The sequence below is a fragment of the Sinohyriopsis cumingii genome, chromosome 12 (genome assembly GCF_028554795.1).
Source record: "Sinohyriopsis cumingii isolate HCF-2022 chromosome 12, ASM2855479v2, whole genome shotgun sequence".
Taxonomy (NCBI): domain Eukaryota; kingdom Metazoa; phylum Mollusca; class Bivalvia; order Unionida; family Unionidae; genus Sinohyriopsis; species Sinohyriopsis cumingii.
In genome coordinates this window covers 114,515,610-114,528,406 of record NC_142972.1, presented here as the reverse complement: position 1 = coordinate 114,528,406, position 12,797 = coordinate 114,515,610, and the positions used below count along the sequence as shown (strand labels likewise).

At 33.2% G+C, this 12,797-nt stretch overlaps 1 protein-coding gene across 2 annotated transcripts in view; it reads left to right on the top strand.

Annotated features, from left to right (window-relative positions):
- Positions 1-12,491, top strand: part of LOC149787282 (NEDD8-activating enzyme E1 regulatory subunit-like) — a 176,003-nt gene extending 163,512 nt beyond the window's left edge. For both annotated transcript variants that reach the window (XM_089977816.1, XM_089977815.1), the window contains 3 exons: positions 3,452-3,591; positions 7,216-7,286; positions 11,261-12,491. In XM_089977816.1, the coding sequence (XP_089833942.1) occupies positions 3,452-3,591; positions 7,216-7,286; positions 11,261-11,420 (371 nt within the window). In that variant the 3' untranslated portion in view covers positions 11,421-12,491. The remainder of the gene's footprint in view (positions 1-3,451; positions 3,592-7,215; positions 7,287-11,260) is intronic.
- The last annotated feature ends 306 nt before the right edge of the window (positions 12,492-12,797 follow it).

Genomic DNA, 12,797 nt, shown 5'->3' with positions numbered 1-12,797 from the left:
GTCATGAAACACAGCAGTGTCTGCATGGAAAACAGATTTGTTGCCATGTTTGTAATGAACTAGGACATAAACAAAATTTGTGCACATACCAGTACATTGAAGGCATTGATGTACAGACCTGTACAACACATATCCAGCAACCAAATGCATTAGATTATGTGTGTACTTTTCAATGTAATAATTATAATTCTATAAACAGGATTTAGGCACTATCTGATTTGTGTACAAAGTGCAGCTTGTTAACATGTAAACAACTATGTGATACTGTTAAAGTTACTTCTTCCTCTGAGGCTCCTCAAGTGTCTAATGTACATAATGCAAATCAGTCTCATATTGAACATTCTCATATATCCAGCTCTACTACATGTGATCATGGTACAACAGCTGGATTTTGTATGTTATCTTCTTCATGTGTTTATGTAAATAATCAAGGTGATGAAAAGAAATCTTTTAAGTCTAAAAACAATACATTGCATACTACCATGTCTGAAAATCAATCCTCTGATCAAAATAGTCCTGTGTTTGGCCTCCTCGAAAGAGGTCTGCATGTAGTCAACTTAAATGTTCAACACATCCTCCCTAAACTGAATGAGAATAAATTATTATCACAGCAAACTAGATCAGTCAGTATTCTAGGTCAATGTGAAACCTTTCTTTCTAATGATACTGATGATTTGGCTTTCCAAATACAGGGGTTTAACTTTAAAAGAAAAGATAGGGAATCCATGGGGGGTGGGGTATTCTCTGTGTAGACAGTTCCATTAGTTCTAACAGACATGTTGATCTAGAGACTGTTGGGGTGGAGAGTATCTGGATTGAAGTAACCTGTGCCCAATGAAAGCCAAAACTCTTACCAGTATGTTCAGTTTATAGGCCACCTATTTCCACAGCTGATTGGATTGATAGATTTGAGGTGCAAATTCAAAAAGAATTACTAAAGGAAGATTTAAAAACTATCATATTAGGTTATTTTAATAGTGACTACATGAAAACTCCACCATTAACATGGATAAGTAACTTAACAACTTTCTTAATTAATTAAGATCCCAACTAGAGTAACAGATAAAAGTGCAGCTATCATTGATCATGTTTAACCTAAAAAACCTGAAAACATAAGTGAAATTAATGTGCCAGTGTATGCAGTGAGTGATCCTTATCCAGTCTGAATAACTCTACATGTTCCCAAATCATCTAAAAATGGTCAACACATTGAAATATCAATACAGGGACTTGAAACAGTTTCATGAGGAAAAGTTCTTAAATGATTTACTTTGCGAACCCTTCCACTCAGTCTGCAATATAGCTGATGTCAACACTGCCTTAGAAATATATCGACCAGCTTCTTTTTTTATAATTCCTGAATTTTTGCCGATAAGCCTCAGGGCTTAACTCATAATGCTTGAAGATGCATTCTTTAACCAGATCATAGTCAGCACTCTGCTGTACTGAAAGGGAAGCATAAATGTATCTGGCTTTGCCAAAAAGTGCACTTTGTAATAATAGAGTCCAATGCTCCCTTAGCCACTTTGAATTTTCAGCAATTGTTTCAAAATGATAAAAATATTTGTCTAACTCTTTTTCTTTAAAAGGGGGCACTAACTTAATATTCTTAGTAACATCAAAATTTGAATTTGTATGGGATTAATTGCCATCGATTTAAAGTCACTGGGGATTCCTATCCTCCAGTATGTAGACAATTGGTTGATCCACAGCTAGAGTCCCGCAGACTAGATCACTCTTACTGTTGATCCACAGTAACTTCAGTAGGCTGGGTCATTTACCCAAGCAGGAGAAACTGGAGCTTGCTCTGTCTCAAGATTTTATGTATCTGGAGATGAAGTTCTTCATGAATAGAGGCTTATTCTATGTCTGACTGGACAGAGTAAACAAGATCCTGACCCTGTCATGCTCAGGGTGCTGAGAGCCAAGACCATGTTGATGGCTTGTCTGTTTCCTTTCTCTTCTGAGGACCTTTGAACTCAACAGCAGGCTTGATGCCCCTAGGCAGACTGCACTTGTGTTCTCTCCAGTTTCTCCTTGTGGCAAAAGGGAAATTGCACTGGGTCCGTCAGAAATGCTCAGATTTCTCAAAGTCTGGATTTCCACCATCATCTGATTTGGTGCACCAGTTTCTGGCCAGAGTCCCCATGCATGCCTCCAAACCATACTGCTCTCTGTTCACAGGTGCATCAGATTCCAGGTGGGGTGCTCATCTGGAGTCAGAAGGACTAATTCTTCAAGCTTCATGGTCCTGGGAAGAAACTAATCTCCACTTTGGAAATGAAAGTAGTGTTAGCAATTATGGGTGCATTGACAAAATAAGAGGTCACTGAGTGATGGTCTCTTCCAATATGTCAGTGGTGTACCTCAGGTAACAAGGGGCACACATGCCACATCTCTCTGCATGGATGTTTGGAACCTCCTTTGCTGAACAACCTCAAAAGGGACTACCCTCTGAGTTTTCCATATTCCTGGATTCCTTTGTAAGACATTTTAAGATTCAAAAATTACATTGACAGTGCAACATCTGAGAATGCCCATCTTAGAGTCCCAGCATGGCTTACACAGAATACATTCAGAGATTTCCATTTGTCTGTCTATGCATTAGTCCATGTTTCTGTCTGCTACTGTCTTCTAGTCTGGTGTTATTAACTTTTTAATGGTTATAGAGATTTTCCTAAACTGTGCCCAAGTATATATCATGATTAAATATTGTGTCACAATACCATAGCCATGCTGCCCTCAGTCTCAAGGTTAAGGTCATGGCAAGAAAACTATAAATCAGTAACCATTATCCATGTACTCTTGAACCAATGAAGATATTTAATTTTCATGAAATTTTAGTCTTTTATATACTTGACTTGAAACCATTTAACATATTCAGTCATACCTTTATGATCAATTTTCACAGCAAGGAACAATGTAAGGCAGTGGTCTGTTTCCTTTTCTGGGCTGTCACATCAAGCAATGCTAAATTAATTGCACCTGAAGCATTTCCTTGCAAAGAACTTTAAACACATCTCATTTCCTGTTAAAGTGCAAGTCTTACACAGACTGTCCATATTTCAATCTGTCAGACTGAATGAATCAATTACAGCCCATCCACAATATTGAATGGAATTTATTATAAATGTAAAGTCTGGTATTCTGCCTTCTTTACTACATTTGTATTGTACTGATGCAGGTAGGGTTCCAGACTACTGATAGGTAGGTTCATAATGAACATGCTGAGTCCACCCAGTTGTTCATATAGAGACTAAGTTGTACAGGTAGCTGATAACACTTTAAATTAAACAGTAATAGTCAATTTGTTAAAGTAGTTATTAAGCCTTGCACAGTTCAGGCTTCCAAACTGTAATCATTATTAGCAGAAAGTCACTGCATGGAACTCTATATTTCAGAAATTGTCTGTTTCTACAAACAATGACTTGTATAATGAATGTTTTTCCAGTCCTGCATCTCGATGATGAGGAACCAGATGATGCAGTGTTCTATGTATTACTACGTGCTGTAGACAGGTTTTACGAGGAGTACAATGCCTACCCAGGATGGTATAATGATCAGGTAGAGACAGATGTCTCCAAACTTAAGGTAAGCCTGATGTTACTTATAAAACTGTTTCTTTTTTCAGCATATCTCAGCAAAGTAGAGGAGTGCTGTTGAACTATGACACTACTCTCTGCATAGGCACCATCACAGATTAAAGCATATACAGATGTACAGCCTGTCTGTATAGACACCAGCACAGATTAAAGCATATACAGATGTACAACCTCTCTGTATATTCACCAGCACAGATTAAAGCATATACAGATGTACAGCCTGTCTGTATAGGCACCAGCACAGATTAAAACATATACAGATGTACAACCTCTCTGTATAGGCACCAGCACAGATTAAAGCATATACAGATGTACAGCCTGTCTGTATAGGCACCAGCACAGATTAAAACATATACAGATGTACAACCTCTCTGTATAGGCACCAGCATAGATTAAAGCATACACAGATGTACAGCCTCTCTGCATAGGCACCAGCACAGATTAAAGCATATACAGATGTACAGCCTCTCTGCATAGGCACCAGCACAGATTAAAGCATATACAGATGTACAGCCTGTCTTTATAGACACCAGCACAGATTAAAGCATATACAGATGTACAACCTCTCTGCATAGGCACCAGCACAGATTAAAACTTATACAGATGTACAACCTCTCTGTATAGGCACCAGCATAGATTAAAGCATATACAGATGTACAGCCTCTCTGCATAGGCACCAGCACAGATTAAAGCATATACAGATGTTAAACCTCTCTGCATAGGCACCAGCACAGATTAAAATATATACAGATGTACAGCCTCTCTGCATAGTCACCAACACAGATCAAAGCATATACAGATGTACAACCTCTCTGCACAGGCACCAGCACAGATTAAAATATATTTACAGATGTACAGCCTCTCTGCATAGTCACCAACGCAGTTTAAAGCATATACAGATGTACAGCCTCATTGCATCTCAACCATTTTTCATTCCTAGGTTCTAGGCAACAGTTTGGAGTTGGTTTCATAGGAAAGTGGCTAACTTTGTACATCATGTATATTATTGACACATTCTTTGTTAAGTTTTTGCATTTAGCTAATGAGGAAATAGGATTTATTTGTCCTGTGTAAATTCTGTGAACTTTATTTTATACTTCAGTGTTCAAAGTTCATTTCTAGCATGCAGCTATGTTGGAACTACATCCTCACTGTGACATACATTTTACAATTAACTTATTTATTATAAGTATTTGTGTTTAGTTCATGACCAGATAGATTTGTACCTGTTATGTCTCTTCTGGCCTACTCAGATGGCCCTTTCTGACCAGCACCTTTGAAAGTAGGAATAAATGTTTATTTCATGGTTAGACTTTCCATATTTAGTGATACATTATATATTATAATAGGTTACTCTCAGCAGGCTAACTGTGTATTGTACATGTGAATGAGTGGGCATTAAAGATTGGACTAATACATTTTATGAGAAGCCTTACCTTAGTGGTTATTGAAGGTAATTGCTGATACATAAACTATGCTTGTAATAGTGATGACTGTCACTCCATGCAGTATTGATGACTCTCACTGTGTAATTGCAATGACTGTCACTCCATGTAATATTGATGACTCTTACTGTGTAATTGCAATGACTGTCACTCCATGTAATATTGATGACGGCCACTCCTTTTAATTGTGATGACTGTACTTCTGTAATAGTGATGACTGTCACTCCATGTAATATTGATGAATACCACTCCATTTAATTGTGATGACTGTCACTTTGTACTAATGATGACTGTCACTCTTTGTACTAGTAGTGACTCACTTGGTGTAATAGTAATGACTTTCAGTCTGTGTAATAGAGATGACTCACTCCATGTAATAGTGATGACCATCACTCCATGTAATAGTGATGTCTCCATGTAATGATGATTGTCATTCAGTGTAATAGTGATGTCTGTCACTTCATGTAATAGTGATGAATGTCACTGTGTAATAGTGATGACTATCACTCCATGTAATAGTGATGTCTCCATGTAATGATGATTGTCATTCACTGTAATAGTGATGTCTGTCACTCCATGTAATAGTGATGAATGTCACTGTGTAATAGTGATGACTATCACTCCATGTAATAGTGATGTCTCCATGTAATGATGATTGTCATTCAGTGTAATAGTGATGTCTGTCACTCCATGTAATAGTGATGACTCCATGTAATAGTGATGACTGTCACTTTGTGTGATAGTGTTGACTATCACTCTGAGGTTATTCTGTGACTTTAAGCCAGTAAAATATGTGGACAGTGATAATAGTGCAAAAAGCCATTTTATGAACAATGATTTGACAACAGTGAATTATTTGTACATCAACTAATTACAGTACCTCTGCTTTGATACAAAAGAATCTTACTTTGTTATTGTTGTCTTTGTGTCAAAGAGGCCAACATTTCATAGGTCAAGATTACTATAGTCTGAATTTATTTTTGTTCACAATGGCTTCTAGAGACTACTACAGGCTGTTTAGAGCCATATCATGGCTTTTGGAAACTAATAGAAGCTGTGTAGAGCTATGCAATGGCTTCTGGAGACTTATACAAACCATGTAGAGCCATACAGTGGCTTCTAGAGACTAATACAAGTTGTGTAGAGCCATGAAGTAGCTTCTGGAGACTACTACAAACTGTTTAGAGCCATACAGTGGTTTCTAGAGACTAATACAAGCTGTGTAGAGCTATGCAATGGCTTCTGGAGACTAATACAAACCATGCAGAGCCATACAGTGGCTTCTAGAGACTACCACTGGCTGTTTTAGAGCCCTGCAATGGCTTCTGAAGACTAATATAAGCCATGTAGAGCCATTCAAAGGGTTCTAAAGACTGTTACTGACTGTTTAAAGAGACTATTACTGACTGTTTACAGCCATACAATAAATTCTAGAGTCAAACAATGACTTCTGGAAACTATTACAAGCTGTGTAGAACCGTGCAGTGGCTTCTGGAGACTACTACTAAATATTATATATTGATTTAAATCGATTGTTGTCATCCACAAATATTATATCTGATTTAAAGTAATTGCTATCATCCAAAACTATTATATACTGATTTAAAGTCATTGCTATCATCCAGAACTATTATATACTGATTTAAAGTCATTGCTATCATCCAAAACTATTATATACTGATTTAAAGTCATTGCTATCATCCAAAACTATTATATACTGATTTAAAGTCATTGCTATCATCCAAAACTATTATATACTGATTTAAAGTCATTGCTATCATCCAAAACTATTATATACTGATTTAAAGTCATTGCTATCATCCAAAACTATTATATACTGATTTAAAGTCATTGCTATCATCCAAAACTATTATATACTGATTTAAAGTCATTGTTGTCATCCAAAACTATTATATACTGATTTAAAGTCATTGTTGTCATCCAAAACTATTATATACCGATTTAAAGTCATTGCTATCACATAAAACTATTATATACTGATTTAAAGTCATTGCTATCACCCAAAACAATTATATACTGATTTAAAGTCATTGTTGTCATCCAAAACTATTATATACTGATTTAAAGTCATTGCTAATATCCAAAATATTATATGTGATTTAAAGTTTTAGGCTTTATTTGGCATTTTACAAATTTTTTTTTTCCAGGTATGTTTGACCAAACTCTTACAAGACTGGGGCCTGTCCTTAAAAATTAAAGATGACTATATCCATGAGATGTTAGTATATATGTGTGTGTGTGCATATATGTGCATTTGTGTGTGTATATAAATTGTCAAACCAGTATGGCAGTAAGATAATAAAAAGAGAAAGAAATTTTGATCATTACTTGTACCTTCAAAAATACATTGGCATCAGTATCTGCATAAACATAGACCTTGCCCAATTGACCACTGAAAATGTCCAGTAACAGACTTGTGAAACTATTTTACAATATACAGCTTAATTGGTCAGACACATAAACATATACTTTTCATTTATGGATTTGGAAAAGCCATGTCCAACCATGATTTGTGTAATTAATTATTTTTATTCATGCAAGCATGTATTGATGTTGATATATGTACGTGGAGAATGAGGGAATTATATAGCATGACTTTGTAAAGAACTATATATGGATATTATTGAAAACTATTGTACATTGACATTTTGGTAAATTAAAATGCAGTTGTTTGTTCAAGTCTTTGAATAAATACAGGAAGTTATGGTGGTACACCTTACAATGAAAGAACATCGTTTGCAACTCACATCTGGAGTCTAAACGTCATTTTTAATTTCAACATCAATTATATTTACCAAAATATTTGCATTTACAACCTTCTGAAGATAAACCTTTTTATCAGCAGTTTATGTTACATTCAGAATGTACATGGCATCCATCTAAATAGTGAAAAGAATTTTTGGATGACAAACACTGTGCATTATTTTCTGCAGTTTACATCTTCACAACTCACTATCCCGCTGTGTTTATAAATGCTGTATATTTTTTGTTTTGTGATTTAGGCCACATTGGCCTACTCTACTTAAAGATATACTTATTTATATGACAGTCCCTACTACAGAGAAATATATACACTCTTTTAAACAAGTAGCAACTGAATTAATTCATGTTACATATTATACATTTTTATAATATATATATATATATATATATATATATATATATATATATATATATATATATATATATATATATATATATATATATATGTGCCATCTCTCACTTGACAAACTTGCCTTTGCATTTTATAGTGTCTGAACAAACCTTATTTTTTAAGTATGTAATATTAAACCTTTGTGATTTGACATGTTTCTTCGTATGTTGGATTATTTTTGTGTAAATGGTATGTTGTAAGTTTTTTTGAAAGGTACATTGCAGAATGTAAAGGTCAGGCTTGTATTATGAAAGGTACATTGCAGAATGTAAAAGTTAAACTTGTATAATGAAAGTACATTGCAGAATGTAAAAGTTAAGCTTGTATAATGAAAGGTACACTGCAGAATGTAAAAGTTAAACTTGTATAATGAAAGTGCATTGCAGAATGTAAAAGTTAAACTTGTATAATGAAAGTACATTGCAGAATGTAAAAGTTAAGCTTGTATAATGAAAGGTACACTGCAGAATGTAAAAGTTAAACTTGTATAATGAAAGTACATTGCAGAATGTAAAAGTTAAACTTGTATAATGAAAGTACATTGCAGAATGTAAAAGTTAAACTTGTATAATGAAAGTACATTGCAGAATGTAAAAGTTAAACTTGTATAATGAAAGTACATTGCAGAATGTAAAAGTTAAGCTTGTATAATGAAAGGTACACTGCAGAATGTAAAAGTTAAACTTGTATAATGAAAGTACATTGCAGAATGTAAAAGTTAAGCTTGTATAATGAAAGGTACACTGCAGAATGTAAAAGTTAAACTTGTATAATGAAAGTACATTGCAGAATATAAAAGTTAAACTTGTATAATGAAAGTACATTGCAGAATGTAAAAGTTAAACTTGTATAATGAAAGTACATTGCAGAATGTAAAAGTTAAGCTTGTATAATGAAAGGTACACTGCAGAATGTAAAAGTTAAACTTGTATAATGAAAGTACATTGCAGAATGTAAAAGTTAAACTTGTATAATGAAAGTACATTGCAGAATGTAAAAGTTAAGCTTGTATAATGAAAGGTACACTGCAGAATGTAAAAGTTAAACCTGTATAATGAAAGGTACATTGCGGAATGTAAAAGTTAAACTTGTATAATGAAAGTTACATTGCAGAATGTAAAAGTTAAGCTTGTATAATGAAAGTACATTGCAGAATGTAAAAGTTAAACTTGTATAATGAAAGTACATTGCAGAATGTAAAAGTTAAACTTGTATAATGAAAGGTACACTGCAGAATGTAAATGTTAAACTTGTATAATGAAAGTACATTGCAGAATGTAAAAGTTAAACTTGTATAATGAAAGTACATTGCAGAATGTAAAAGTTAAGCTTGTATAATGAAAGGTACACTGCAGAATGTAAAAGTTAAACTTGTATAATGAAAGTACATTGCAGAATGTAAAAGTTAAACTTGTATAATGAAAGTACATTGCAGAATGTAAAAGTTAAACTTGTATAATGAAAGTACATTGCAGAATGTAAAAGTTAAGCTTGTATAATGAAAGGTACACTGCAGAATGTAAAAGTTAAACTTGTATAATGAAAGTACATTGCAGAATGTAAAAGTTAAACTTGTATAATGAAAGTTACATTGCAGAATGTAAAAGTTAAACTTGTATAATGAAAGTACATTGCAGAATGTAAAAGTTAAGCTTGTATAATGAAAGTACATTGCAGAATGTAAAAGTTAAACTTGTATAATGAAAGTACATTGCAGAATGTAAAAGTTAAACTTGTATAATGAAAGTACATTGCAGAATGTAAAAGTTAAACTTGTATAATGAAAGTACACTGCAGAATGTAAAAGTTAAACTTGTATAATGAAAGTACATTGCAGAATGTAAAAGTTAAACTTGTATAATGAAAGTACATTGCAGAATGTAAAAGTTAAACTTGTAATGAAAGTACATTGCAGAATGTAAAAGTTAAGCTTGTATAATGAAAGTACATTGCAGAATGTAAATGTTAAGCTTGTATAATGAAAGTACATTGCAGAATGTAAAAGTTAAACTTGTATAATGAAAGTACATTGCAGAATGTAAAAGTTAAACTTGTATAATGAAAGTACATTGCAGAATGTAAAAGTTAAACTTGTATAATGAAAGTACATTGCAGAATGTAAAAGTTAAACTTGTATAATGAAAGTACATTGCAGAATGTAAAAGTTAAACTTGTATAATGAAAGGTACACTGCAGAATGTAAAAGTTAAACTTGTATAATGAAAGGTACATTGCAGAATGTAAATGTTAAGCTTGTATAATGAAAGGTACACTGCAGAATGTAAAAGTTAAACTTGTATAATGAAAGGTACACTGCAGAATGTAAAAGTTAAACTTGTATAATGAAAGGTACACTGCAGAATGTAAAAGTTAAACTTGTATAATGAAAGGTACACTGCAGAATGTAAATGTTAAACTTGTATAATGAAAGTACATTGCAGAATGTAAAAGTTAAACTTGTATAATGAAAGTACATTGCAGAATGTAAAAGTTAAGCTTGTATAATGAAAGGTACACTGCAGAATGTAAAAGTTAAACTTATATAATGAAAGTACATTGCAGAATGTAAAAGTTAAGCTTGTATAATGAAAGTACATTGCAGAATGTAAAAGTTAAACTTGTATAATGAAAGTACATTGCAGAATGTAAAAGTTAAGCTTGTATAATGAAAGGTACACTGCAGAATGTAAATGTTAAACTTGTATAATGAAAGGTACATTGCAGAATGTGAAAGTTAAACTAGTATAATGAAAGGTACATTGCAGAATGTAAAAGTTAAACTTGTGTAATGAAAGGTACATTGCATAATGTGAAAGTTAAGCTTGTATAATGAAAGGTACATTGCATAATGTAAAAGTTAAACTTGTTTAATGAAAGGTACATTGCATAATGTAAAAGTTAAGCTTGTATAATGAAAGGTACATTGCAGAATGTGAAAGTCAAGGTTGTATAATGAAAGGTACATTGCAGAATGTAAAAGTCAGACTTGTATAATGAAAGGTCAGTTGCTGATAATCTTATTGCTTGTCTGATTTCAGTTGTCGTTTTGGGGCGGCAGAATTACACACAGTTTCAGCTTTTATTGGTGGAGTAGCTGCACAAGAGATCATCAAGGTCATCACACGGCAATTTGTGCCTTTTAACAACACATACATATATAATGCCATGAAACAAACCTCCATCACCCTAGAATTATGATGTAAATTCTATTGGATGAATGGGTGTGCTCTCAATGTTCCGGTGGAATTCTTTCAGGATTTGTATATGTTAATTCTCTAGAATATAAAAGTGTTTTAATTATATCAATAGCAACCAGTTACAATGACAGAAAAGAAGGTTAATGTTTTAAAAAATTGTGCTCTAGAATAATACATAAAGCTATGTTACCAATAATACACATGAGTAGGAATAAATATTTAAAGACTGGTAAGTTGCTTTTCTGTATGTAATACAGCAGTGTTTGGATTCTTTGCATGACAGTTTCTTTGTAATGAACAAATCTGTATTTGTTGTATTTACTTATATATCCATAATTTTGCATATGGTGATTGGTCATATGTGTCCACCAGTCTGTGTGTTCTTAAATATATGCAAGTGCCAGCCTATCAGTCTGTAACTCATTTCATCTTATAGCCTGAACTCCATTTGTCCATAATTCATTTCATCTTGTAACTTTTCAGCCATCCATTACAGTCACTCCTACAAACAATAGAAAAATGCATTTATTTTAGCAAGCCAGTACAGCCAGCCACTCATACAGACAATAGAAAAACATTCAGTATCTTGATATCATCTGACCCAAATATAAATAATGCATTTTGGCCATCCAATACAGCCATTTGTTCACAGAATAGAAAAAAATCTTTGATACCTGGACAAAATTTACATAAAGCATCTCAATATGGAAGCCTTCAATTTTATACAAATAATGTCAAGCAGCTATCAAATATGGCTGCAAATACTAAAAAGAGAAGAAAAAACCTTGAAATACTTTTTGTCTTAAGCAATTATGCTTCAGAAATGTATATATTCATAGTTTCATTGACTGCAAATTGCTGTAGCTGGTAACAATCTTTTTGATTTAGTATGTATTTGCATGTTTGTATAAATACTTGATCTTGTACATCATAAGAAGTAAAGTACATTGATAACATTAAGCATATTGTCAATATAAACGTTCAAGATAAAGTCATTTTTAAAAACGCAAAAAATAAAAAATTGTAAGCCAGATATATATGTGATTTTTGGTAATAAAATTATTCAGTTTAATGCTTCCGAGTTTTTCCATGTGTTGCCAAGAATGATTTGCAGGAGTGACATTAATTTGTAATGTTTTTTTTTTTATACACCTGTCATAAAGCAGAGTGCATAATGTCACGATGTTCTTCATCTGTCTATTTGTCTGTTACTAATTTGTAACTGTACTAGTCATAGACCAGAAAAGCTTATAGGATGGCCTGTGTCCGGTTGTCTGATGTCCATTCAGTAGCACAAGTTTGATACCACTCCTTCTCCTAAAACTACTTCAAAGATTGCCATGACCTTTACAAATATATTCATCCCAAGGTCTAGTTG